At 36.5% G+C, this 27779-nt stretch overlaps 1 protein-coding gene across 1 annotated transcript; it reads right to left on the bottom strand.

The window, feature by feature from the left end:
* Positions 1-25862, bottom strand: LOC123867838 (RYamide receptor-like). Its single transcript, XM_045910132.1, has 7 exons — positions 25630-25862; positions 11282-11995; positions 10635-10833; positions 7189-7257; positions 5071-5229; positions 3679-3763; positions 1-852 (listed from the first exon to the last, which is right to left on the bottom strand). The coding sequence occupies exons 2-7, from the start codon at positions 11929-11931 to the stop codon at positions 632-634; spliced, it is 1383 nt and encodes a 460-aa protein (XP_045766088.1). The 5' UTR covers positions 11932-11995; positions 25630-25862; the 3' UTR covers positions 1-631.
* Positions 25863-27779: the final 1917 nt, after the last annotated feature.

Here is a 27779-nt window from a genome sequence, read left to right as displayed (position 1 = left end):
TTATAATGTTAGTAGACCGTATGGATTTTGTATGTAGGTAATGTTATAAATAATCTATTTATGTTTTGCATTACCAACTATGCAAGGACGCAAATACGTAAGTATTTATAGAAGTGTAAAAACTGGAAGATGCCCAACACTATACTTCTGTTGCATCATTCAAATATTCTCGATCAAAATGTGAAGTATTGATTTATGAGTATAATCAATCACGGGAAAAAAGTACGTATCTTCAAGTAGGTAAAAAGGATGGTATATAGAACATGTACTTATATGTATATGTATGTACTCGCAAATCGCTTCCTACGTGGCATCGTACCGGAACGCTAAATCGCTTGGCGGTTTGGATTTGCGGTAGGGTGGTAACTACCCAGGGCTGGAGCCGAAGAAATTATAAATTCCTAAATTACCCCAGTCGGGATTAAACCCGGAACCTCCCACTTATAAAAACACAGCGCGTCAAAGTGGTTTAAAAAACATAACAAGAATACATTTTATTTAAAACTACCTATATTATTTCAGTTTCATTGGATGGTTCAAAACCATATTGCGCTTATAATCGCAATCGGCGTCACCATGGTCATGGTTAAGTAGATATAAGTCTACATGCATGAAAAGATTCAGAAATAAATTAACGCTCATGAAACCGTGAACGTAAAGAAAGTGCTCGCACGGGCGCGAGTGGCAGCGGCGGCGGCGCGGGCGCTGCTAGTCGCGCGGACGAAGCGCACGCAGCGTATCCGCGACGCGTCGAGGTCGTCGACGAGCACGTCGCAGCTCGGTGCAGTCGGCTGCCGCTGCAGCTGCTGGTGGTGCCTCGCCGAACGATCCCGTTGACGCCGCCGACCAGTTCTGTGATAACAATCTTTTATTACTTCCTAATCTATCAACGGCAAGAATATAGTAGGTATAGGACAGATAGGGCTTTCTCTGTTACTTAATCCCATACAAATGACAATAAAATAACAAAAACTCAGTGGGTGTTAACTATTTTTTGAATTACCAACCAATCACAAAATATAAAACTATGTTTTTGAATTGAAATTCGAATGTTTTTTGAAAACATTTTCGAATTGAATTTCAAATACTTTTTGTAAACATGGTTGGTCACTCAAAATTGTTAACGTGCACTGAGATTTTTGTCTTTGTCAAATGTATGGGATTACGTAACAGCGAGAGCCCTATACTAAATTCTTTCGTGGATAGAGTATATCTTAGCTCTATTAGCAACTGTACCTGTACAGTTGGACATGCACAGCGTGAAAGAAAGGAAGATCGTGAGATGTAAAGTTCAAAAATATGCTTCATATAATATGAAGTATGATATATATAGTGAGATATTTTATCATCAATGATATAGATGAAAATATTATTTCTTTGTTTAATGTTAATCGCATGCCGACTGAGCAAACATAAAACAGTTTTATGGCACAGAATTAGTTGTTTTTTACGAGTTACCATGACGTTAACTTATAAATAATATACCTAATGCTGAGTTGTATTTATGAACCAACAACTTGCTAACTAACACGAAATTACTTAAATGTACCTATTTTTTTATGTACTGAGTACCGTTCGGTGTTTCGATTATTTTCAAACGTTACGTCTTCAGCTTCATTATCATATTTTTTTTTGGCAGGAGAGTACTGTAGGTATGTATAGTGTAACACTATGCTTGACCTGACTCAGCAAGGCGACCACCTGCCGCCGTAGGGAAAATATCATTTTGTATGAAGTCAGTCTTCACTCCATTGCATTGGTAAGACGCCTAATAAATGAGGTACTAAGGAATATGTGTTTAATTTTTTATTATCAATTAGTCAGTCTTAGGAGATGCCAATATCTCCTAAAACCCCATCGCTGGCTTACTCTGAGGACGGGTCTCCTCTCAGAATGGAAAGGTTTATGCCATAGGTACTTAGGCTGAGTTCTATAGAGCATACTTTGACTTTGCTGTTAAAACGAGACAACGTTATAACACTCACATCGATCTGTCTCGTTTTAACGTAGTCTGAGCAAAGTCAAAGTACGCTCTCAGCCTTAGTATACCGCTACTACGTTTTGGCCCAGTGCAGATTAGCAGACCTCCTTTAAGAACATAAGGGTGCCTTTCCACCAGAGATGTGCTATGCAGCTATGCTGCGAAGATATGAAATCTATGCTACGAAAATATGTGACCGTTTCCACCAATACTAAGCTATGTAGTTGTGCGAGGAAGATGCGCTACGAAGATGCGCCGCCGCAAAGTAACTGCGCGAGAAATATGCGCATACTGTAGGTATTCTGCTCTACACCACTGTCGACGGCCCATAGCAGGCATCCATAGCACGCATCCATAGCACGCATCCTTGCATATAAAACATATCTTAGTTGAATCCGTTTCCACCAGTGCTAAGCTATGTGAACCAATAAATATGATTGGTGGATATCAAACGCATCCATAGCAACGTAGCATAGCACATCTCTGGTGGAAAAGCAGCCTTAGGGAGAACTCTCAGATATGCTGCGTTCCTTACGACGACGTTTCCTTCGCCGTTAAATCAAATGATATTTTAATTGCTTAAAATGCATATAACTTCGAAAAGTTAGAAGTGCGTGCCCGGGATCGAACCCCTGACCTTCCGAAAATAAGGTCGACGTTAAATTATCATGACTCTATCGTTATCATAGATACAATTCCTACACAGAAATTACAAATAGAATTTACTTGTAGAACAAAACCTGAATATAACGTTATTTACCTTTATAGCTGCTGTAATCAGTTTTAATAGAGTGTGTAGGTACATCTGTACAAGCCGTTTATATGTCGTTATTATTTAGAATATTGCTCGTAAATCTCGTAGTAAGCTTTACTCGCGCGCTGTTTCGAAAATTGAATTGAAGTTTCAACAGTAAAGGGGAATCTATTATCATCTGTGTATAGGAGATGAATATCATTACATTTGAATCACTCCAGCAATACGCGGGGCTGCAATTGCTTGTACAGTATGGCATAATATTAATATTATTGTAAATTGAACATTTGAAAAGAGCAACCGCCGAGTTTCTTGCTGATTCTTTTCGGTACGAACGGCATAACGAACCAGTGGTAAATTATTTTGACGATTCAAAAGCACTTATAAAAGTTTTTTTAATAAAATCTATTCTATTGTATTATCTATACTAGACAGTTTTGCACATAGGTTTTCTTTGTAACCCCAACAAAAAAAAAATTTGGGGTTTTTTCAGGCATCTAGTCTCTATATAAATATTTTCGTAAGTTTAACTAAGTTAGGTAGCATAATATTATGCAGCGAAAAACTTGCCCAATGATCGGATTCTGAATAATTTTGAACCAACAACAGCGAACAACAAAGAGCGACTTGGCTTCCGTTCTGCTACCTTGGTAAGTTATTTATACTAAGTCTTATTATTATATTTGGTAAGTTAAGCAGCCCGACCCGTCCAGTAGTCTGAGCTGTACGTTGATAGATCAGATCAGTGAGGCAGTCCGTCACCTTTTCCTTATATATTTAGAATAAATAAAATAATATCAATGCATTATTTATCAATGTTAATGCAAGATAGTTTTTAGGAATAAATGATCTAGACTAGACTTATTGAGTGAGTCTCTCCTTGGATTGCTAAGGCAAGTCTAAACGGCTTTTTACTGTAAAACACATGAATGATGAAACTGACCTGACATAGGAACACCATCACATAAACTAGATCGCCGATGTGACTGCGATGGATGATCACGAATGGGCAGCACATTACCCAATACCTATAATAAAATCGAGTTTCAATAATTTTGTTTACTATGACTTCATACAAATACCTAGCTCCTACCAAGTAAAAGTTTATTAAATCACAGTCAATTTACTATGTCTCCCTAGTTTCACTCAAACATTATGACAAAATGCTGAAGATAACGAAGTTGGCCTTACATTTACATAAAATAGTAGGTATAAAAGTTAGTTGTATATAATAAATAATTTATGGAGCCAAGACATACTAACTGAAGAGACAAGCAGCCAGAAAAATAAAATCTGAAAAGTAGATATTAAATAAAAATCATAATATCGCAGCTTGTCGTGTTTAGGCGGCATTACATAAAGTAAGATGACGTAGCCCGATCATAGAAATTAGGTACATCATGAAGAGCCTTATATACTACTATATTGCCGGGCTTTTTCTTTAAATTGTAGCATTTCTTCGTATTATGGCAAACTAGAACCGAGCTAATAGGTACTAGTATCAATACTATAGGATCCAATAAAACAATTCATAATTACTTAATTAGTTACGTACAAGATTAAGCCGAAATTAGCCCAAAATAAAATTGTCTGTCCTATTACTAGAGTTTTATTGTAAAGTGTGGAATCAGAAACGAGTCTTCTGGCGTAGGCCATATAAAAATCACACTCGAAATCAGCTTAGATTGTTACTAAAATTAACCAGCCATCGGTCTTCTTAGATTGTTCTATCATATTTTTGAAGTCCAGTAAATAGTTACTGGATTTCAAAAATATGATGCGATGGTTGGTTCTAATAAGATTGAAGGTTGGTTCCATCAACATTTTTTGGTGGTCCCCTGGTCCCTCTAAAAATTCGCGTAAGATAGATAAAATTATTATTTGCTTATGCGTGGAGGGCTAGTTACCTATTACTTATAGTTGTAGTAGTGTAGTATATATTATTATATTAATATATACGTTATAACTTTAGTGGCCATATTGATATACGACTTTTATATTGATCAGGATAAGGTCCATCATGATTTACACAATACACAATGGAATATACCTATTATGTTCAAGAAATATGATACTTTATGATATACTATGGGTTGTGGAGTTCCACAATCGAGCTACAACATCATTTAAAGACTGGTAGACGATTACCACCAACGATAGCCTTGTAAACATAACTTGTGACAATAAACTAGATAAAAATACTTATAGGCTCCACGCACATACATAAAAAGATGAAAGGAAAACAAAGGAGTCTTATGGGATGTAAAAAAAACCATAAATCCATGCCGTCGCGAGCGAACAATCTACAGTAAAAAAACTTCGAGGTTAAACTCACCTGTTTAAAACCTCTTCGATATCTTGTGTTCATATAGCAATATATAATTGGGTTGTAGCAGCAATGTGACATGGCCAGCCAGTGGCTGACGAACCAGACATAAGGCATGCCCGGCCACGTTGCCCAATCCTCGTCTTGTTCGTGGATGGTCCATAGAATCTACCCATGAAAGGAAAGTTTTATAAAATTGATATTCAAATAAGTACCTATTTCAATTTTATTTACCGAGAAATACCTACGACAAATTTCATAAAACGGTTTGCTAACATAGACCGGCTTGTGACTGTCTTCCTTCGAAGTGGTTGATCCCAATTTACTGTCAAATTATATTTTACTTATTACGAATTATTTTGAAATTGGATAGCATTTCAATAGTACCCCATTAGATGTTAGATTAGGTTATATTTTTAAATGTTTCACCAAAATAATTATTGTTTTTTTAGCCCTTAAGAGGGGTCTCTTCGTCACTCGCTCCATACAAACGTAGTTCGTCTCTCATTGGAATACAACCAATCATTCGCAATGGAATTTTGTAGAAACGTTCCGGGAACTAATATGCCTGCCTGTGGTTTTCCAGATTTCCGTTCTTTTAGAGATTCGGTTTTAAAGTAACGCGGTCTTAAAAATTTACATACAAATCTTTGAGCCCCTGTATTTTAAAACTACTTACATATTTTTTGAAAAATCTAAAACACTACAGGAACAGATATTAGTTTCTAGAATATGTCTGCAAAATTTCATGGACTTTGGTTGGATATTCAAATGAAATTGGAACTACGATTGTATGGAGTAAGTGACGGAGAGAGCCCTGTTAAACTATCGTCAGTGATTTCCATTATAAGTATAGATTATTCCGGAGCACGTATTTAGTCAACGTAAACCCAACAAGTTTCAAACCCATCCAGGGTCCTTTTTCACAGGGACTCAGCTCGCTACGAATTAATTTTTAATACGTAAAACTGTGATATTATTTAAAAAAAAGCGATAAATTAAGTGCCTTGGTCACTAATGCTTTTATTAATTTGATCCCTATATCATGAGCACACATTACAGAGCTCAAATAAAGGCAATTAGTAAAATTTCCCGAACCGTAGATTTTACGTAGTTTTTTTTCGTTAAATTAACATTTTCATTTTTTCATAGTATAAATGGACGCGAAGTCCTATCTCTGATATAACTACATACCTACCCATCGATAAATATAGTATAATGTACCACTGTACATATTAATGGACGAAAGCAAGCCACTGCAATCAAAGAGTGAGTGGCACTTATTATACCACTCATATGCTTATACGCTTTGATCGGTATATAATATGCCCGACTAAACCCAAACCATCCTCGCTCATCCTAAACCTGTCCAATTAAAATTATGCGAGAGTATAATATAGGATAAGTATTTATTGTGTAATTGTAATTTAATACTTACTTATATTAACGTAGAGTCAGAGCGTGGTAGACAATTTTTTTGAAAATCGGATAGGTACAAGTTAGTCCTTGACTGGTGGTGGTCCTTGACTCACCTGGTGGTAAGTAATGACTATTGAGGCGGTCTAAGATGGATGTGGGCTAACCTGAAAGGGGTATGGCAGTTTTTATTAACTCCATCCCCCTTTGGTTTCTACACGGCATTGTACCGGAGCTAAATCGCTTGGCGGCGCTGCTTTTTCCGGTAGAGTGGTAACTAGCTACGGCCGTAACTTCCCACTAGACAACTATGACTTTTTTGACTATGCTCAAAACCCTTCTTATTCATAATGATGATGATATAAAAATATCCGCAAAACAAACAGATACTGTTCATGCATTAAAACTGTCCTGATTAAGTACCTACCTATATCTAAACTAGCTGACGCCCGCGACTTCGTCTGCGTGGATTTAGGTCTTTAAAAACCCGGTGGGAACTCTGTGACTTTCCGAGGTAAAAAGTAGCCTATGGCATAATATGACATAGGCTATAATATGTACCTACCCATGCAAAAAAAACACGTCGATCCCTTGCTCAGTTGCAGCGTGATTGAAGGACAAACCAACAAACCAACAATCAAACACACTTTCACGCTCATAATATGGGTATTGGGTAGTGATATAAAGTTATATTTATGTAAAGATACTTGCGATAAATATATTGAGTGGGAGCCAGCATACAGTAAAAACGACCACCACCGTCACCATCATCTTAATCATCTGAAAACAAGCCAACACAGGTTAAATACAAAACAAACATTTTTCTTTCTTTCTTCTCCATGGAACCACAAAAATAAAAATAAACATTGGTACTTGATTTAATTAGGGATCTCTTAATGAATAAGATTGTTGATGATAAGAAGTATACTTAAATATTTAATAAAATCTTCTATATTAATTATCTAGTCGCTAATTGAGTCTAAATTTTATTTTTAATCCACCTGACCTTTCTGAAACGAAAGCGAATAAAATTAACTTTTAGATATATTATATAATTTTTTCTTCACTGATTTTAAAAACACTACAATGTAAGACATCGAAGTACCGTGTGGGTCCAAACGTGGTCATAATACATCACTGATTTGACTGTAGCCATCTCTGAAAACTAATTACATATAAAGCTCAAACTAGCGCCGGGCAAACTTTCAAATAATTCTTGTACCTAAGCTTTGTCCTATTTGTCAATGTAAATTTTTGATTGTAGGTTAATTAATAAGTCATACGTTGCTATACTTAAATTAATTTATTGAACTTTTGACAAAGCTAACTAGAAATTTATTGAAAGTTTACAAATCCATAGGTACTTAATAGGTATTACAAATGCGAAAGTGTGTTTTATCTGTCTGTCTGTCTGCTAACTTTTCAGAGCCTATCCGTTTGACCAATTTTGATGATATTTGGTACAGATCAGGGAAAGGCGTAGTTTTTATGCCGGAAAATGAAAGAGTTACCACTGGCACTGGAGGGATTTTTTATTTAAAAAAAACCGAAACTTACTCGGACAAAGTCGCGGATATTATCTATGTAATTTACATAAGTTAAAACGGTAAAAGCAAATAAGATGCTTATTTTATCCTTTGAACTTATTTATGCATAGTTATTTAGCTTAAACTTTGAAAACACTTAAATACTTAATATGAACTTTTAACTAAGATACAGTTTTGGTGTTTTTTTTCTTGGTCGTCTAAGCGTAAAGATAAAAAGTTTTAAAGAAAAATCTCATCAAAAAAATTAATTTTTAAACCGCTTTCTCCACCGTAGTTGAAAATGTTAATCCAACGCGGCGTCGCGTCGTCGTACCTGCCGGTTTACTAACTAATTAATTACCTACAGCGGTAATTAATAAAAACAGTCTTAAAATAAGTCTCTTTTTACTTTTTTAATTAAATGTTTTACTAAGATATGTGCCTTCTGAGCTGTAATTTACTGTACCTCGCTTGAAAGTTACTATTCGAGTGTTGGTGGCGAAAACTACTGGTTGTCAATTTGATGGCTGTATATAGTAAACAGATTACTTGTAAGTGACATTTTTTCTTCCCGATGGGATTTCAACTCTTCGTTTCCGGGTTTAATTCAGCTCATTCATCAGATGGCAAAAGCAACTGTTTCCTACATTATTATGGCTTTATTTTTAAGTGATCATAAAAACTCAGAATATTTCGTCACTTCGAATCACAAAGTGGGGGAATAAATTTCGAAATGTCATCTCACGAAGCAACCGCGGCCTGGCTAGAAGATCGAGTTTCACATAATTAGGGAACATTAGAGGTCTATATAAGCAACTTTATCAAGCACCTGTATCTACAATAATAACGAACCAAAATATAACAGCAACAACACAAGGTAGAGTTCTCTATTATACCTACCTAGATACTTCTAACATTCAACAAACAATCTGCACTCCCTAGCCAGTAAGTATCTATCTATTCCAAAGCTTTTCTTTACACTCGCAAAGCTTGTCTCAAAAATAAAAGCTTACATCTTCATTTTATGATTTCGTATTTAGGTATATTGTTTTTTGGAATTTGCTCAATTATAAAGTGAAAACTATCCATATGTACCACAGTAGGTACTATACCTATCAAATTCAACATATTGCTGGAGTAAATAATATTTGTATTTTGCTCATATTATGTATATTTCTAATACTCAGAACTCTGTAAGGAATCAATCAAACTGACAGGTCGAAAGATCACAGTGATCTACAGCAAACAAATGTTTGACCGATTTTGTTTATTTTCGTATCTCTTCGTTTGAAATTCACATCACACCATTTTATAAATATAAATTATGCAATCGTTGTACGTACAGTCATACCGGAACTTTTAATAATAATCAATGATTAGATAGTTATAAAAGGAGAAACTGAAAGACTGACTTATTATTAGCAACATAGTTATAGCTTGACCACCACTGGGACCAGAGACTTAAAATAATAATGTTACCTATGGGATTTCATCTCCGAGCTAGATAAGATTGGTGTTGGAATAAAGTGCAGTTTCAAGTTTGTACTCGTACATACTGATTCCCTTAAGAGTCGCAAACCAGCTACGTGGTACGTAGATAGGACAGTACGGCGCTAAATTACGACAAACAACAACAAAGTAATATAATTAGATGTCACAATCTACATTCTGAAAATATACTCGTACAGGTATTAATAAATAACAATTTAATGAGGTAACTTCTGGTAACAAGGGATTTGACTTGCTCCAGCAATGCGCGGGGCTGCAATTGCTTGTATAGTATAGAATATTATTGTAAATTGAACAATTGAAAAGAGCGACCGCCGAGTTTCTTGCTGGTTCTTCTCGGTAGGAACGGCATTCCGAACCAGTGGTAAATTATTTGACGATTCAAAAGCACTTGTAAAAGTTTATTTGAATAAAAATCTATTCTATTCTATTCTATTCAGTTAAGTAATTTATAATAGTAACTACCTATACTCTTGCCGAGTACGTAAAATGAAAGTATTAAGTAGGTAGGTACCTAGTAAATAATATTATATCCGACTTATTGGATAGCGGAGGACAAAAGGGTGGCAATTTTTACTAGGCTACGACCGAGATCCTGAATGAGTGAATGTTATGAGCTCGAGTTTAGTTAAACAATGAGGTTGGCGAGCGAAGCGAGCCACTGACACTCAACAACCGTAGCAAAGCGAAGCTTCGCGCTTTTTTATAAAACTAAGGGTAGGACGGAGAAGACTGAGCGAGTTGGGGTGATCCGATTTAATTTTGGGCTACGTTCGAATTAATCTAATGAATCATTTATGAATTCTAATAATAATAATTACTTATGCTGGCAAATAACTAATTAATTAGTACCTAAACACCCGTAGGTAATAGTAAGCGTATTTGATTGTGCTAAGAACGGACACAGGAGTACGGAAAGTTGGGTATTTTGGTTCATTTGCTTTTACGATGCGCAATTACATATTAATAATTTTATAAATGAATTTATCAACATTATTTATAGGAAGCTACCTACTGGAACTAGAAGACGGATAGACAAATTCAGCCCGTAACAGCTTCAACTTGACGTCTCTCAGCACTGCAGCAGTCCCGTTCGTTATGACCACTGACACTTTGACAAACCTTTCGTTTTGAATGCTGGATCCGCATGTCTCGAACAGTCTGCGCTTCGCCAGGAGGACGTCCGCCCCAAACTACATGTGCTATACGCGCATACGTGCACACAAGCGCCGCCAGTGGCAATCCAAACTGCAGTACCATCAGTGCACAAGAATATTGGTGACTTTGCTCCGGTCGTCCCCACTGTTCCAGGCAAATGTCCCTGTAATTAAAAACATCCATAAGTAGAGAAATAAACAAAAATATACTCTTTATTCATTTTTTTTAACCAATTTATATAATATAACAGCCATTCTAATACTACCAACACTATTTTATATGGACGTGAAACTTCACGAAATAGACGAAGTAACAGAAACTGATATTATCCATTGATCCTCTAGTTTATACTCCTTAGATGGCAAATATACCTACTAAGTATTAATAATAAATTAATAATACAATACTTACAGGTTATTATCAGCGAGGATTAAAATATTACAACTCATCTCCAAAGTAATATACGAGTTATAATAGTTAGCTGAAGTTGCGAAAGTACGTACGTACGGAATATTAATGAATTGCTTGGATAGGTAGCGACCTATTCTGTTAAATTATAAACCTTCTACAGCTGAAGTAAGGTTAAATTATAATGTAGGTCATGCACTTACGCTTTGCAATATTGATGCCATTCAGTAGGTCTTTCAATCCGGGACACGATGAATATCGGGCCAGCTGTAGAAAGAGCCCCTCCCCATACTGCAGCGACTACCATTTTGGCCGCAGTCTTGCCCAATCTAGGTTTTAACGGCCTCATGATGGCCATGTATCGGTCAATAGAAATGGCTAGTAGGGTATACGCGCTCACCAAAACTGAGACAGCTTGCGAGTAGTTTACAATTTTACACATTACAATACCAAACGGCCAGTACCTCAACACTAGCATTGAGACAAATGAAAATGGTACACAGAATATAGTCATCAGAATATCACCAATAGCTAGATTCATTATGAAATAGTTTGTCACTGTTTTCATTCGCGGGGAACTTTGCACGACGAAACAAACTAACCCATTGCCAACTAGAGCCACTATGAATACAGTGCAGTACATGAACAGCACGGAAAATTGAAATGTTGTAGTTGATAGCAAGCTGCCAGGTGGTGCCGGCGCGCAAATCTCCTCGTCTTCCCATGTTGTATTACCCAATACACTTTTGTCGCCGTAGTCTGCAGTGCTTAAAGTATAATTAGCGGTGAAGATGTCGTTGTAGTTTGTACTCGATTCATAATTCTCATACTTTTCATAAGGATCATACATCATGCGTTACATTTTCCTGTTGAAGATATTCTGTTCTTTTCTTCTGCCACTTGCATGTAATAACATACTGTAACAATAAGAAAAAATATTTTTGTAATTTAATACACCTATAATATATTCCCATAGGGGTCCCAAATGGCGCCCTTGCACCAGAAAGTGTAGCGTTGAATAACGCGCCCCACTAGTGCACTGAGGACAAACGAGTCGCAGAAAGCCGCTGAATTTAGATGGCGCAAAACCGTGGCGTGTGAAGGCCCTTTGCAAGAAACTGCCTAGCAGTGTACGTCTATTAGTTGACGATGGATGAATATATTCAAAATAAAATTATGATTACAGTTTCCGACTCACAAAATAATGTACAGTTATGCACAGTCAAGCGAGTCGGAAGAAATGTTAAATGACGATGTTCTTGAGTAGCACATGGAGGGCTTGAGGGTTTAGGTTATTAGTTTCCAACAATTCTCTGTAAACAAAGCGAAGCGTAACAGTCGTATTCCAACCAATTTATGGCGACAAGGAATAGCACTCGCAAACACACGTGCCATATTGTATCACGATTTATTTTACAGTGATACCAGGTTTTTGTTAAAATTGATTACACGTACAAGGTGATAAAAGTTTATGACCACATTAACGGACAAATTGGGGTCCGATTTGCTTCGAAACTCGGAAGAGGAACGGAAGCTTTGGTATCGTATTAACACTTCGGCCCTTTCCCCGTTTCGGTCATCTAAAGTTAAAATTGAAGCTTAACTTAGACTATGTTATAAGTTTCATAATATTACACGTAGCAAAGCAATTAAAGGTATCTGTTTATTTACGACAGCCATAAAATACCAATAAGAAATACGTTTATTAAAGTTCTACTTAACGAGCTAAATTATTAGAAACTAGCTGAAGCCCGCGACTTCGTCCGCGTGGATTTAGGTTTTTCGAAATCCCGTGGGAACTCTTTGGTTTTCCGGGATAAAAAGTAGCCTATGTGCTAATCCAGGATATTATCTATCTCCATTCCGAATTTCAGCCAAATCCGTCCAGTAGTTTTTGCGTGAAGGAGTAACAAACATACACACATACAAACTTTCGCCTTTATAATATTAAGTGTGATCACACGTACCTACTCGCAGGTATCTATATAATATATCTAAGAGTATTTTAAATGTTTCATTTACTTTGTGTAAATCAAAGTAAATGATTCAAAAAATATAGATTATTTATTTATACTATAATAATGCCGCATGTATTAGGTATATTGGATTATCACTTGAGAACGGCTGTGTCTAGTATGTGTGTATGTTTGTTACGACTGACGAATTTGGCTGGGAATGGAGATACATTATAACGTCCTGGTTTAACACATAGGCTACTTTTATCCCGAAAAATCAAAGAGTTCCCACGGGTTCTTAAAAACTTATATCCACGCGAACGCAGTTGCGAGCATCAGCTAGTCTGCCTATATTTTCAAAATCTATTTAATATATTTATATTAATTATCTAAATAAATATCTAAGTAAGTATTTATATTTTCAACTAATGAAACCGTCCCGGCTTCACAGGTTTTCGGTTGCATAACATCTTAAATCTCTTAACTGAATTCTTAAACTTATAGTGTAGGTAAACATCCATTCGAAGATACTCAAAATAAATAGCAAAATCAAAATGTCTCCCATTCTTTAAAGTGGTTTCGATTTAGGTGAGTAAACAAGAAAGAAATGTTGTGATTCCTTGAGCAGAAATTGCTTTCACAGAAATAGACTGAACTAATGCTATGGATTGGGTTCGGGTGATGAATGAGTTAGCATTAAGACAAATTCATTTTTTATATACGAAGTAAATAAGAACTTTTTAATAAAATATGTAGGCACTTACTAGAATAACAAGGAGTAAATAATCCACAACGATTATCAGGGGAAATAAGACGTAGGTTAAGAAATACTTTACTCTACTTACTTAAAACCTGTTTTAAGGGATTTATATGAAAATCTCTAGATACTACTCTGCACGAGTTCGTTTTTCGAAAATATTTTTGAAAACTTTGGAATAATTTCCGAGAATTTATATAATTGCGTTTACATTTTTAGCGACGCTCAGTTCAGCTATATTCGATGAAAACTGACATTTCAAGGTCCATGCCAAAATTCAGTTTTCCAGTGATTTTTTCCGAAAAACATTGCCTAATTATTTCCCTGGACTATTGAGAGATAGATATGATATTATAATGTATGGAACTCACAGGTAGGCGGCGGCCGGCGATATCCTATTGGTAAAGATATGCTCCTAAGACTTCAGCCTCCTATATGGGGGGTCCAAGGTTCGATCCCGGGCATAGCATCTCTAATTTTTCGGAGCAAAAATGCGGTTCTTAAACTTACTTATTCTATTTGCTTTGACTGTGAAGGAAAACATCGTAAGGAAACCTGCATGCCTGAGATATCTGCATAATTTTCTCAAAAATATGTGAAGCCTGCCAATTTATACTTGGCCAGCGCGCTAGACCTATGGCCAAAGCCCATTTCATTTTGAGAGGAAATGCTGACCAGTTGTGGGCAATAACGTGCCTCAAACAGCTGATCCGTGTGGCGGCCATTTTCAGCGGAAGTGACGTATGAACGTTACTTCCGTCCGAAAATAGATCTGAATAATCTCAAACAATCTCTCAATACTTTAGCGATCTCCTCCAACTAAATAATGTTAAACTTGTTTGTAGATATTTAGGAGTAGATTGTTGATATGAATTATAAGATAAGCATAATAGAAAAATGTATCAAACACTTGGAATTTCAAAATGAAACCAATTTTTATCGACTGTAATACAGCCCCTACAATCGCACATAATGGGTTTCACTCTGAAACTTATTAGGTCGCCCTTTCGAAGTTCATCAATCACTGGCCCCTTCGAGTATAATGCTAAATAACATAATACGTACCTACCTACTTATTATAATATGGAATTTACCTACTTCACATTAAATTTTGGTTTTTCTTTTTTATATTGAAAGCTTTAAGAAAAAATGCTTGAGCTTTTGCTTCTAAATAATGTGACCTGTGAATTGAGTGGGACCATTAGGGGCATTAGTTTCTTTTCAGACGTGCTACACCTACAAGCGTACCATCATCATAACGGCAAAAATGGCACCGGGCAAAATTATTTGAAAAAGCATAATTCCATTCACACTACTATTTTTAACCCCCGACCCAAAAAGAGGGGTGTTATAAGTTTGACGTGTGTATCTGTGTATCTGTGTATCTGTCTGTGGCATCGTAGCGCCTAAACGAATGAACCGATTTTAATTTACTTTTTTTTGTTTGAAAGGTGGCTCGATCGAGAGTGTTCTTAGCTATAATCCAAAAAAATTGGTTCAGCCGTTTAAGAGTTATCAGCTCTTTTCTAGTTTTCTTGTAGAAAAGAAGGTTAGATAACCGTTAGGTTCTTAATATTATATCAATTGACAAATTTATGTCAAGCTGTCAAGATGCCTTCACTTGTCGGGGGTGTTATAAATTTTTAATTTACACTTGTATAATAGAAATTTTGAAAGGTGATGTGGACTAAACGTCGACTTCCTATTCGTACGACAGATTAAATATCGCTTTTCGAAGGAAAACATAGTGATTAAACCTGCATGCCTAAGATTTCTCCATATTGTTCTCAAAGGTGTGTAAAGTCTGTCAATCCGTACTTGATCAGCGTGGTGGGCTATGCCAAATACTTCTCATTCCGAGATGAAACCCATGTTCAGTAGTGTACCGGCGATGGGTTGATGATGAATTAATTATTATCAACATTACATTATTATCTTAAATAATTCAAAAATGAAAAGTTTATAAGTGTACCTACAATGGTGCCCATTTTGAATAAATGTTCTAAGTTTGAGTTTTGAGTTTATATCGATTTCTATTTGAAGGCGGACAGCTTTCTCCAGCAATTCCTTGGCTACGAGGAAAAATTTTATGACATCTTGTCCGTTTCATATGAATTTCATTTCGTAACTATTTGCAGACTGAAATTACCTCCATTCTGCAAAAGTATTCGTGAAAAAGTTTTAGTTCAAAAGTATTAGAACCAAAACCCGCAGCCACTAAGGCAGAAAGGGTCAAGTGAAATGAATGATGAAACGAAATATGAAAATATAGAAAATCATTTCTTAATTGTGTCTTTTGGTGTGGAGACCATGGGTTCATGGGGCGAGGTTGCTAGATCCTTTTTTAAGGAACTGTCGTCCTGTCTCGTGGAGTCCACGGGTGACCGCAAGGTTGGCAGTTACCTCGGTCAGCATATTAGTCTGGCCATTAAACGAGGTAACACAGACAGCGTTCTGAGCAAGTTGCCTCGTTACAGTGGTTTGGATGATATTTTTGATAATTTTTATATAAAAAAGCTTATAATATTTCATATATCCAGAACAAAAAGTTCAAAAGTTAGTTCCTAGTCATTTATATTATTGATATGCACATAAACAATGCCCAGTTAACTCAGTCTATAAGTGACACACACAGAGAACAAATATTAACTAAGGCCCGCTCTCCCGAAAATTTGCATAATATTTTGATATCAATTTTTCATAAAAAAACATTTCTTGTTTTTCCGCAGAAACTGAAATGAAAAAGTTTGTAACTTTTTATGGGGATAAAAACGGGTTGGCTAAATGAAAAATGTAAATATCGTATAGGTATTTTCTATGTATGTATAATACATAGAAAATACATGTATTATACATACATAGAAAATATATATATAAGTATATTATACCTTTATATAAATAAACATTGATTTTAGTGCCACCCCTAGCACTTAAATCAATGACTATTTATATAAAGGAAGAATTTGATAATTTAAAGTACTTGTAAAAGTATAATAGAGTAAAATTATTTTGAATTTTGAATCATTATAGGTACACTTTTTGATCCGACAGTTATGTTTGAAATGTAAATTTCTCAAACATAAATTACACCGACCCTGAAGTAAATGTTACCAAAAAATAATAGGCTACCAATCACTAAGGGCGTAGAACGTTTTGTTTGAGCTTCGCATTTATGTTTAACTCTTGTTGTTTATGTCTGTGATGTCTGTATGTTTGTTACTTTTTCACACAAAAACTGCTGGTCGGATTTGGCTGATATTTGGAATGGAGACAGATTATATCCTGGCTTAACACATAGGCTACTTTTTTCCCGGAAAAGAGTTACCACGGGATTTTGAAATACTTTAGGCGGATGAAGTCGCCAAAGCTACCACGATCAGCAGAGGTCAGCGCTGATGCGATCTCTGCTCATGCATTTCCACAGTGAGCCTGATGTTACTGACTGACATCACGGGCATTTTCAGCTACTGAATTGCGCCTCTTTGCTCTTGCACCTACTACGGATTTTGCGGGTATTGCGGCCTTGTTTCTTTAAAACAAAATCGTGGTACATTTTACAATTCCTTTGAGCAATTTGTTGGAACATACCCTTTATGTACATCCCCATCGCTATTCCACCGGGAATGAAAATCGATAAATTATCCCCCTATCCTTATAATTGCTGAAGTATATAGGTACAACTAAAATGTTATAATTAACTGCAGTTTCAGCAGATTCAGTTCATTTAGTCAGCCAGGTTGTTCATTATTTTAGAGTAGGTACCATAGGTACCTAGAGAATGTTTAAAGCTTCATTGGTATTTATTTTTTCTTGTGCGAAATTAGGTGGGAATCTAATATTTCACTCTGTCACTGTGATCAAAGCCCCCGGTCTGCCCTTGTGACCTTTCCATATCCTTACCTTACTGTGCGTCGGACCATTACATAGATGACAAAAGTGTCTTACTGAGTTCTATGCGTCAATGTCCGACTGGACGAGACCGTTCGTGAGGAGGAAGATTCAGGATCTCGTCAGCTCGGGGAAAAGCTTCGGCAGACTGCGGGACTTCGGGCAACAGTGGGATAACAGGTGGTATGGCTCAGCACCGTGATTCTGGAACGGCACTTAGTAGATAATAGCATCTGGACCACGAAACATGCGAGGGTCTGCGTTTACGTGTATGTCTGCTCCAGAAAGAGGAGAAAGACATACAGGAAGAATTTGTAGTAACAGGAAGTTAAGAAGGCGCCCCAGGGAAATTCGCCAAGAGCAATTGTCGGGGAGCCCTCCTGCAATTCGACCTAGATAGCTTGGTGGGGCCAAGCTCAAATCATGAAAATATAAGCAATCGAATGAAGTAAATAGTTTGACATCTACAAAGGTTGGCCTTTATTAGCCAACTAAAGTTTCTGGGAACACCTAAGTCAGCGCAATTAAGTCTTAAGGAAACAGTGATTCATTTGGACTGGACAAACATGATAAAATGGATAAATGATAATCCATTGTCTATATCGTAAGTCTCTGCAACACGTTAAGATAACAGGGATTACATTAGTTAAGATCTTTACAATGGAAAGAATAAGGTTGGAATCGTTGCAATAGTAAACTTGAAATAACTGCCTGAATCTTATAGGCTGGAGCATTAATGTCTCTCTTTAGATTGACATTTTGACTTTTTCTAGATATTTTCTAGACAAGATTTAAAATATGAACATACGAATGTATTCATCACATTTAGAACGTATTTACTTATATTATCATAAATGTTTATTCATTTTTAATTCAAAGCATAGAGGTATATTCAAAGTTTTATCACACTAACGGACTTATTCCGTCATATTTAGTAGAGTATAATATATAACTAAACACTAGGTAAACACTGTTAAATTCCTATCCATGAAAGTTCTTTACTTCTTTCAAGAACTTTTTTTGTATTGATCACTTAGAAGGTATTTTATAAACTATTCCATAAAGAATACATACCATGAGTTTCACCAAAGTACCGATAATCTTGTTTCCATCAGCATGATCCGTTTTATCGGTTTCTACGAACAGTGTAACAGGGCGCAGTAAATTTTTTACGACTACACTCCAGTAATTAATGAATACTCTTTCGGCATTCAAAAATCTTTTACAGCTTCCAGGTGGTAAATCCCGTATAAATAGGATTTTTAACGCAAACGGAGATTACACCTCTAGGCACATGAATTAACAGGGCTCTCTCCGTCACTCGTTTCCACTCGTTTCATACAATCGTAGTTCCAATTTCATTTGAATATTAAGCAACCAAAGTCCATGAAATTTTGCAGACATATTCTAGAAACTAATATCTGTGTCTGTGGTGTTTTAGATTTTTCTAAAAATATGTAGTTTTAAAATTACAGGGGTTCCAAGATTTGTATGAAAATTTTTAAGACCGCGTAACTTTGAAACCGAATATTTTAACAGAAATCTGGAAAACCACAGACATAGATATTAGTTTCTAAAATATGTCTGCAAAATTTCATGGACTTTGGTTGCTTAATATTCAAATGAAATTGGAACTACGATTGTATGAAACGAGTGACGGAGAGAGCCCTCTACAGCGATTACGTACCTAGGAGTAAAGTGACAAGTGATTGTCACTTTACTCCTAGGTACATGAACAACCAGGTTAACAACAGATTTTCAACCTTTTTTGTCTATACATTCCTGTATTATATTTGCTTGAGATTCGGAGAATATTGAACAGAGATCTAAATAGAAGGGCCACGTTCACGACGACAACGGGACGATAGACTAGAGTCTAGAGCTAGCTTTTGTGTATTATTTACGATTTATATCATCAACGTTATCATTTCCACTGTTGAACGTAGGCCTTCCCCAATGAGCACCACCACCAAACCCCATCCTCAGTCTTTAACCCCTCCTTGCAAGTAGATGGGTTTTGTTTGTTGAAACTTGATTGTAATGAGTGTCTGAATGTTCTTATATAGACAGTCATTGGCGCAGTATCGCTACATTATCACTAACCATATTATAATTGCGAAAGTGCGTTTGTTTTTTAGTTTATTGATTTTTTGGCTTGTTGATTTGTCCTTCAATCACGTCGCACGGAGAAGCGGATCGACGTTATTTTTGCATGGATATACCTAATTAAAGACCTGAAGAAGTGATATTGACTACTTTTTATCACGGAAAATGAAAGAGTTACCACGGGATTTTCAAAAACCTAAATCCACGCGAACTAAGTCGTGAGCACCAGCTAGTTGTAAATACATCGCAGGACCTCAACATAATATCGTCAGTCAATTTGGCATCACTGTAGAAGGTAACCTCCAGAACAACACAAATTTCGATAAGTCAAAGGTATTATTATGGTAGGTCCACAAAAACAAGGCAGAATAAGAACTTGACCTTATACTAAATCTTCAGTAGCTCTTATGTTCTTATGTAACTTATGGTGATATTATTAACAACTAAAAAATACGTAAAACCATAAGCGCTGAAAGTTTTTTCAAGTAGGTAGGTAGGCATTATACGAGTAAGTAGGTAGGTAGGCACCAAGCGTAGAGTTTAATAAAACGTTTTGACTTGACAGCGGGAATTAATTCTGCCGAAAAAAAAATCCATTTACAAGGGATTAATCATGATTATTCGTGGGAAACAATGAAAGAACTGCCAATCCGTTTTGTTTAAGCCTACTGACAGCGTAGCTATATACCCACGGGCACAGCTACGGGCACATTAATTGTGCTTAGCTCGGCTGTATTCTTCATATTATGGAAAAGATAAATTTAAAATTTTTTTTTAAATTAATTTAAATTTTTTAATTCTTTTTTAAAAAAAAAGAAGATTCGGTATATAGGTACTAATAATATTACAAATGCGAAAGTTGGTTCGTCTCTCTGGTATCTTTTCACCGATTAGGTAGCCCTAACCGATCTTGGCCTGTACAGAAGTAGCTGATGATTTAAAAAAAACCAGCCAAGTGCGAGTCAGACTTGCGCACCAAGGGTTCCGTACTCGATTATTTTATTCGACATTTTGCACGATAAGTCAAAAACAAATAAAAATCTGTTTTAGAATGTGTAGGTGAAGCCCTTTCATATTATGATACCTCACTTGGTATACTTATCTTACTTTGAAAATTGAAAATACGAATTATTTGTTCATGAACACATTTTGATTCTTTTTATGATGTAACCACAAGTTCACGGTTTTAAAATTTTTCCTCTACTTATGCTATAAGGTAGGTTTTCTTGACATACACGACAGTCGGGCAGACGGACAGGCAGACAGACAGACAACGAAATGATTGTATTAAAACATAAATACATCAAATAAAACAGTCAACACAGTGTGTTTGTGTGTGTGTGTGTGTGTGTGTGTGTGTGTGTGTTTGTGTGTGTGTGTCTTTGTGTGTGTGTGTGTGTCTGTTTGTGCGTGTGTGTATCTATGTATGCGTGGACGTGCGTGACTGCTACGATGTTGCTACGTTATATTAACTAACTATTATTGAGTTGTCATAATTCTGTTTCAGCAGAGAGGTTTTTGATACTTTGTAGATTATTTCATGGAGCATTAGCAAATGGAGGCTTGGAGCCTGTGAACAGTCAATCATCTACAATTACATTGTCACGAGAACAAACCACATCAAGGGGAGCTAAGAGCTTTCAGACAAAGGAATTTCTAACGACGTGGATCTTCGCATAAAATAATAATCTAAATAAAACGATAAGGGATATACGTTACTCGCCCGTCACAACTCGTTATTCTTGTGTCGCGCAATTTACTGAGAGCGTATTGTTGTAGCAGAAAATTACAATTAATATTAAGGTATATTTGGGTAACCTTTGCTCGCAACTCTACATAACACAATATAGGTAGATTCCTAGTTTTAAATCAAACTGACAGGATAAGGAAATACTACTGAAATGGACATCCACTACAAGCAGATAGGTACGCTGCTCTGATGGAAGTGTGCTATACAAAATGACATATGTTTTTTGTGCCCATTCGAAAAGCTCTACCGAGCGTAGGGGGAATTAAAATTTACACAATCAAATCAAAAGGGATTAGGCCCTTCTTGGCAAGCACGCTCCGGCTTCGGCTGCGTCATCCGTTGCCAGCAAAGGTTGATTACAGCCAAGAGTCAAATATAATAAATTTAAAAAATTGTAGGTCTTCATTAAGAAATGTGAAAAGTTTATCCAACCACTTTATCCACGAAAATTATGATTAGATATATTATCGAATTGCTAAAATAGCAATTAATATTATGATTGGCTGAATTTGTGGTATTGTCGCTGCAACAGTGCATTAGATAGACTTTCAGCCAGTCAGACGTGAAATAGCGATCGTCATTCTTTAGTCTGAAGATTCAAGAGCAGGCCGATCGCTCAAAGCAGTCATTTTAAAAACGTGCGTACCTACAGATGTAGGTTACTTACCTAGGAGGTAAGTAATTTTTTATTTTTATTTTAAAGTTACAGCATGTTCACAAAACACTTAAAAAGTGCAGTAGGTATAGTCTGTAGTATATAGTTATTCGGTGTGACACATCACTTACCTACAGGTATACACAACTCTCGTAGGGCAAACTATATCGGTTTAAAGATATAATAAGTATAAATGGCTGAATAAAGTAATAAATACATCAAGTGCCTATCTTTGAGCATATTGAAAACCTGTTAATAGCTAGCCTGTTAAAACAAGTCATTATCATCCCAACCATCGCCAGTCCACTGGACGGATCTCTTATCAAAATGAGAAGGACTTACTATATCATAGTCCACCACGCTGGTCCAGTGTGGACTGACAGACTTCACACACTTTGAGAACATAGAACTCTAAGGCATGCTGGTTTTCTCACAATGTTTTCCTTCACCGTTGCAGTATGTAGGAAGTACCTACCTAAAATTTAATTGAAATCTGAAACGTTAGAGGTGCTTGCCCGGGTTCGATAGGCTATCACCGCTTTTATTTTAAAAGTAAATACCTATTCCATATCCATTTTCCAACATATCACTTATTCAGAAAGAATTTTGGGGCCATTAAGGGAGTTTTTATTTCGTAAAAAATGAAAATCATTTTAGCGATATGGTAACGCCCGTGTTCTAAGTTCTAATGGTTCGATATTAAAACTTTGTTATAACGAGTTAGGGACCGCTTAAATATTCACGTATCAATTTTAATAACACGTAGAAAATTCACACACATACACCACATGCCACACGCACCAACACATATGGACGTAAAGTTGGTGTTTTCAATGTTCCCGAGACACCAGCCTATAATTTACAAAGCCTTAAGCATAAACCGACGGATCAAAGAAGGCCACAATGGGAATTCCATTACACGAGTGCGCAAGAATTACAACCGTCATGGAGGAGTGGAGACGGATCGTCAAGCGAACTCCAGCTGAAATGATGACCACGACAAGTAGGCTGTAGCGCCTAAGAAGAAACATATTATAACCCTAGAGGATGCCCGCGACTTCGTCCGCGTGGATTTAGGGTTTTAAAGATCCCGAGGGAACTGTTTGATTTTCCGGGATAAAAAGTTGCCTATGTCAATCACACAAGCTACCTCGGTACGCAATTTCATACAAATCGGTTAAACGGATGGGTTTTTAGGAATCCCGTGGGAACTCTTTGATTTCCCGGGAAAAAAGTAGCCTATTTCCGTCCCCGGCATATAAGCTAACTCTGTACCAAATTTCGTTAAAATCGGTTAAGCTGTTGGGCCGTGAAAAGGTAGCAGACAGACAGACAGATAGACAGACAGACAGACACACTTTTGCACTTATAATATTAGTATAGTATGGATGTGCAGCGCAGCACGTGTCGGAAACTGAACACCCGAACATTGTTACTCATATACGTACCTACTGAATACGCGCGTTTACACGTGGAAATATAATATAGTACCTACTACCTATACGCCCGAAAACAAGAAACTGATGTCAAACTGTCGCGTATGACGTGAAAAGCGCAATCCACCCACAACAGCATCAGCAAGCGCTTTTCAGTATGAACGCCTTCAGTCAGTTTCTGTTCTTTGTCTTACATTTTCTAGAAGCCGCGCTGGATTACGTTCTCATCGCGCGTTCTCTTTGTGTTTGCCTTCATATTGAGCAGTAGCTAGGAATACTTAGACAACTCAATTTTTTTCGTGCTAAAATACGATCAGCAAAATATTTTGATAGGCAACATTGAGATACATTCGAACGGCACAATAAACTTTTATGTGGTATATAAATCAAGACGAACACTTCAAAATGTATACGCATCATAAAATTATTATAGATATTATACTCGATTTAGGTGATCTAAATCAATTTTAATATTTTATAGGCAATTTCTGGTTTTGATTAGCTTAAAGCTGGTTCATAAATATCGGACCAGACTATCGGCTACCTTTTCATAAGATTGATGAGATTTTGCCCAAATTTTAGACTTGTAAATGAATGTTTCTTTAATTCTACTAAAAATTGGCTCTAACACACTGAAAGTATTAGGTCTGATTTGGTATTTGACTAATTTAGATCCCCAATAGCTCAACGGTTAGGTAAGGGGCGGACTGAAAACCGGAAGGTCGACAGTTCAAACCCCACCGGTTGCACTATTGTCGTACCTACTCCTAACACAAACTTTCGCTTAATTGTAGGGGACAGGGGAATATTAACCATTAATAACATGGCCAATATTCTTTTCTTAATGAGGATTTCTTAATTGTTCTTGATGCTAGGCCCAGGGTGGACCACCTATGCACCCTATTCTAAGTCCATTAAGGGAAGTATCTAGCTGTAGCGCTTTTCATACAAACGTAGTTTTATGTAATAAGTATAAATAAATATTGATCATTAAACCCATCAAAGCATAACATCGACATCTTTCAGGACACTTTAAGTTTTCAATCCAATAAGACACAATTAAACATAGGTACAATGCAGCTTCTTCATGAAATATTAGCTAAAACACCTAAAACATTAAAACAACGAACAATAAAAGACATTTTATATTTGCGCTAGACACTTGCTAGACATCGCAATTTGCAACTAACTATGAAAGTAAACCCGAAAAATTGTTCGTTTGTTTTGGTCACAGAATTACAAAGTTCTACTTTATGAGTCGTTGTTTTCAGTATTGTGTTGTTTAAATACAGTACATAATAACCAAAATTTCATATTCCTAACTATTTCAGTTTTTGAAATAGACCCCGTTACAAAAATGGTCTAAAACTGACAACTTTAATAGCCCCCCCATTTCTTTATTTTTTAAGATACATAAGTGTAAATTAAAAATGTATAACACCCCCGCCTACCGAAGGTTACAGTAACTAGAAAAGAGCTGATAACTTTCAACTGCTGAACCGATTTTCTTAGATTATAGCTATGAACACTCTCAATCAAGCCACCTTTCAAACAAAAAAAAAACTAAATTAAAATCGGTTCATTAGTTTAGGAGCTCGGTGCCACAGACAGATACACAGATACATACGTCAAACTTATAACACACCTCTTTTTGGGTCGGGGGTTAAAAACCAACAAAAAATATTTTTCGTACTGTGTTCTATGAGCTCTAAACAATGATACTCCACATGCTAGGGCAAGAAAAATAATTCAATTGAATTTCTAATTTAAAATTTATTCTACGCCAAATATCAAAATTTCAAGTTTGTAACTCATTTTGTCTACGAGATAGAGACCTGTGACAAGTGGACAGACAGACAGCATAATGACATTGTTAGGGTTCCGTTTTTACCCTTTGGGTATGGAACCCTAAAAACAACTGAGAGTAGGAAATATTCACATGAACCCATGGGAAGTAGAAAGTAAGTACTAATACTTTAGTAATATTTTTCCTTGATTACATACCTTCCATTATGTCTTCGATTAAATATTTCACGGAAGAGTATCAGCACATTACTATTAGATATTAAATCTTATGCAGGCAAGTACTAAAACTTTTCGCAAAGTTTACCAAATAGTTTTCTTAGTCTCCACACATATTATACGAAGCTTTCACATGACTATCTAGTAAATTTAATGTTTGGCAATAATTTGGAACTTCGGGAGATTTAAGAATATACAGATAACGGGTAAGGCGTGCGAGCAGCACGCGGCCGAGAATAGACTCACAATTTTTGCGCCTCGGCTCCTAGGACGAGGTGCGCAAAGCTTTTCGTTTACAGCTACAGAGGCTCTAGCCTGACTTTTCCAGTTATAAATCTGTCATGTAATATGAAATATGTAATATCTTCATACTACGTGACAGATTTTCGCAAAAGTTACACTCCGAGTCTTGAGTGTTAACGAAGTTAACGATAACTGTGCGCAAAGCTGCCAAAATTGTATGAAGTTATCTAATTATGTTTAATTTCTAAGATCAAATACATATATACAAATTTTAATTTAATTTAAGCACAGTTAAAGTTAACTTGAGGAACTAGAGGGACTCTAGGGTCTCATCTTCTGTTTAGTTCGACCGCACGCGGCAGGTCTGCGACTGCTTGACCAATAGACCGTGACTGCCTAACCAATTGACTTCAATTGTATGACCGACTAATTGCCTGCGACTATCTGACCGACTGCCTGTGACTGTTTAACCGACTTACTGTGACTGGCTCACCGGCTGACTGCGACTGCCTGATCGATTGAATACGACTATCTGACCGACAGATTGACTGTTCGACCGACGTCCTCAATCCCACGACCTCCCAACCTCCGACCTCCCAAACCCCGATTCCATCCCCAATCCCCCTATTCCCCGACAAGCTGACGTCCTGACCATACCCGACCAAGCGACTCCACGACCTCCAACCATCCATCCCTTAATATTTTACCTATCTAACAGCGGCGTCCAGACCAATCAAATGAGTAAGTAAGTACAGACTCTGACCGACAAACCGCCATTGTCTGGCCGACTACCTGCGACTGTCTTACGACTGCCTATGACTATCTGACTGGCTGCGACTGCCTGATCGACTGACTGTGTTGTCTGACTGACAAACTGCGACTCTCTGATCAACAAACTATCTGCGACACTTTGACTGACTGCCTGCAGCTGTCTGACTGGCGGACTGCGACAGTCTGACCGATAAATAATCTGCGACTGAACGCATAGGATGGAACAGAAAACAAGCGGTATTATTATAAAAAGATGATTTAATGTTTGAATTTGTTTCATTGGAAAAAGTTTTAATTAAAAAATTACTACGACACTGGTAGGTACCTACGACAATAGAACTCTTGAAAGAGGTAAAAATTCAATTATAAAGAATTAGTTGTAGGTAAATTTACAAGATTGATTAAAGAAAATCACGAGCGAAAGTCAAGCGTAATAACTCGAAGTCTTTATTATTTACTTGATTAAAAATCCTTGTGATTACTTAGAACAACTTTAAGTACCTAAATATTTATATCTACTTACCATATGCTATCTAGTTAAGTAATTCCGATTTGATTCCTATGTCCCTACCAAATATGTACCAAGGTCAAATTACAAGATCTTGTCGAACTCCCTTGACGCAGTGGTAAGTGAGTTTAGTGAGTGAGCGCTAACCCTCGTCTAGCCTAGGTACAGGTAGGTACCATAGATGGAAGACAAAAATGTAATCGTCTAACTGATCTATAATACGTATTTATAGGTAAGTTACTTGATTATCAAAGAGTTTAATTTCGTGTATTTTACTTTGAAGTGGTTATCATCGCCTTTTACGAACCTGTAAATAAAACAAATCTATTAACAGATTAACAGTTATCTACATTGAGATACGATGCTAAATAAATTTACCAAAATATTCCTGTAAAACTTGAGTCATTTGATGTATTTTCACCTTGGTCAACATTGATAAAAATATTATATTTCTAGCTTTTCATCGCGATAAGAATTTTTTGTGTTCTTCTTAACATTTTCATCGTGGAAAGATCTCAATCCATTGCTGGCTTACCTACAGCTACTGAGCAAGGGTCTCTTCAAAGAAGGAAAAGAGATAAACCATTATCTACCACGCTGACCAAGTACG

Source organism: Maniola jurtina, chromosome 8 (genome assembly GCF_905333055.1).
Source record: "Maniola jurtina chromosome 8, ilManJurt1.1, whole genome shotgun sequence".
Taxonomy (NCBI): Eukaryota; Metazoa; Arthropoda; class Insecta; order Lepidoptera; family Nymphalidae; genus Maniola; species Maniola jurtina.
The sequence above is the reverse complement of the archived record's forward strand: the minus strand, read 5'-3'. Positions and strand labels throughout refer to the sequence as shown.

Bases quoted from the DNA above. Each gene is read 5' to 3' on its own strand.
- LOC123867838 (XM_045910132.1), bottom strand. From the start codon at position 11,931: ATGATGTATGATCCTTATGAAAAGTATGAGAATTATGAATCGAGTACA. The intron at 10,834-11,281 runs GTAAGTGCATGA...TTTTAATTACAG, and splicing joins TGGCATCAATATTGCAAAGC to GGACATTTGCCTGGAACAGT. The intron at 3,764-5,070 runs GTGAGTTTAACC...ATTTTATTATAG, and splicing joins ATCGAAGAGGTTTTAAACAG to GTATTGGGTAATGTGCTGCC.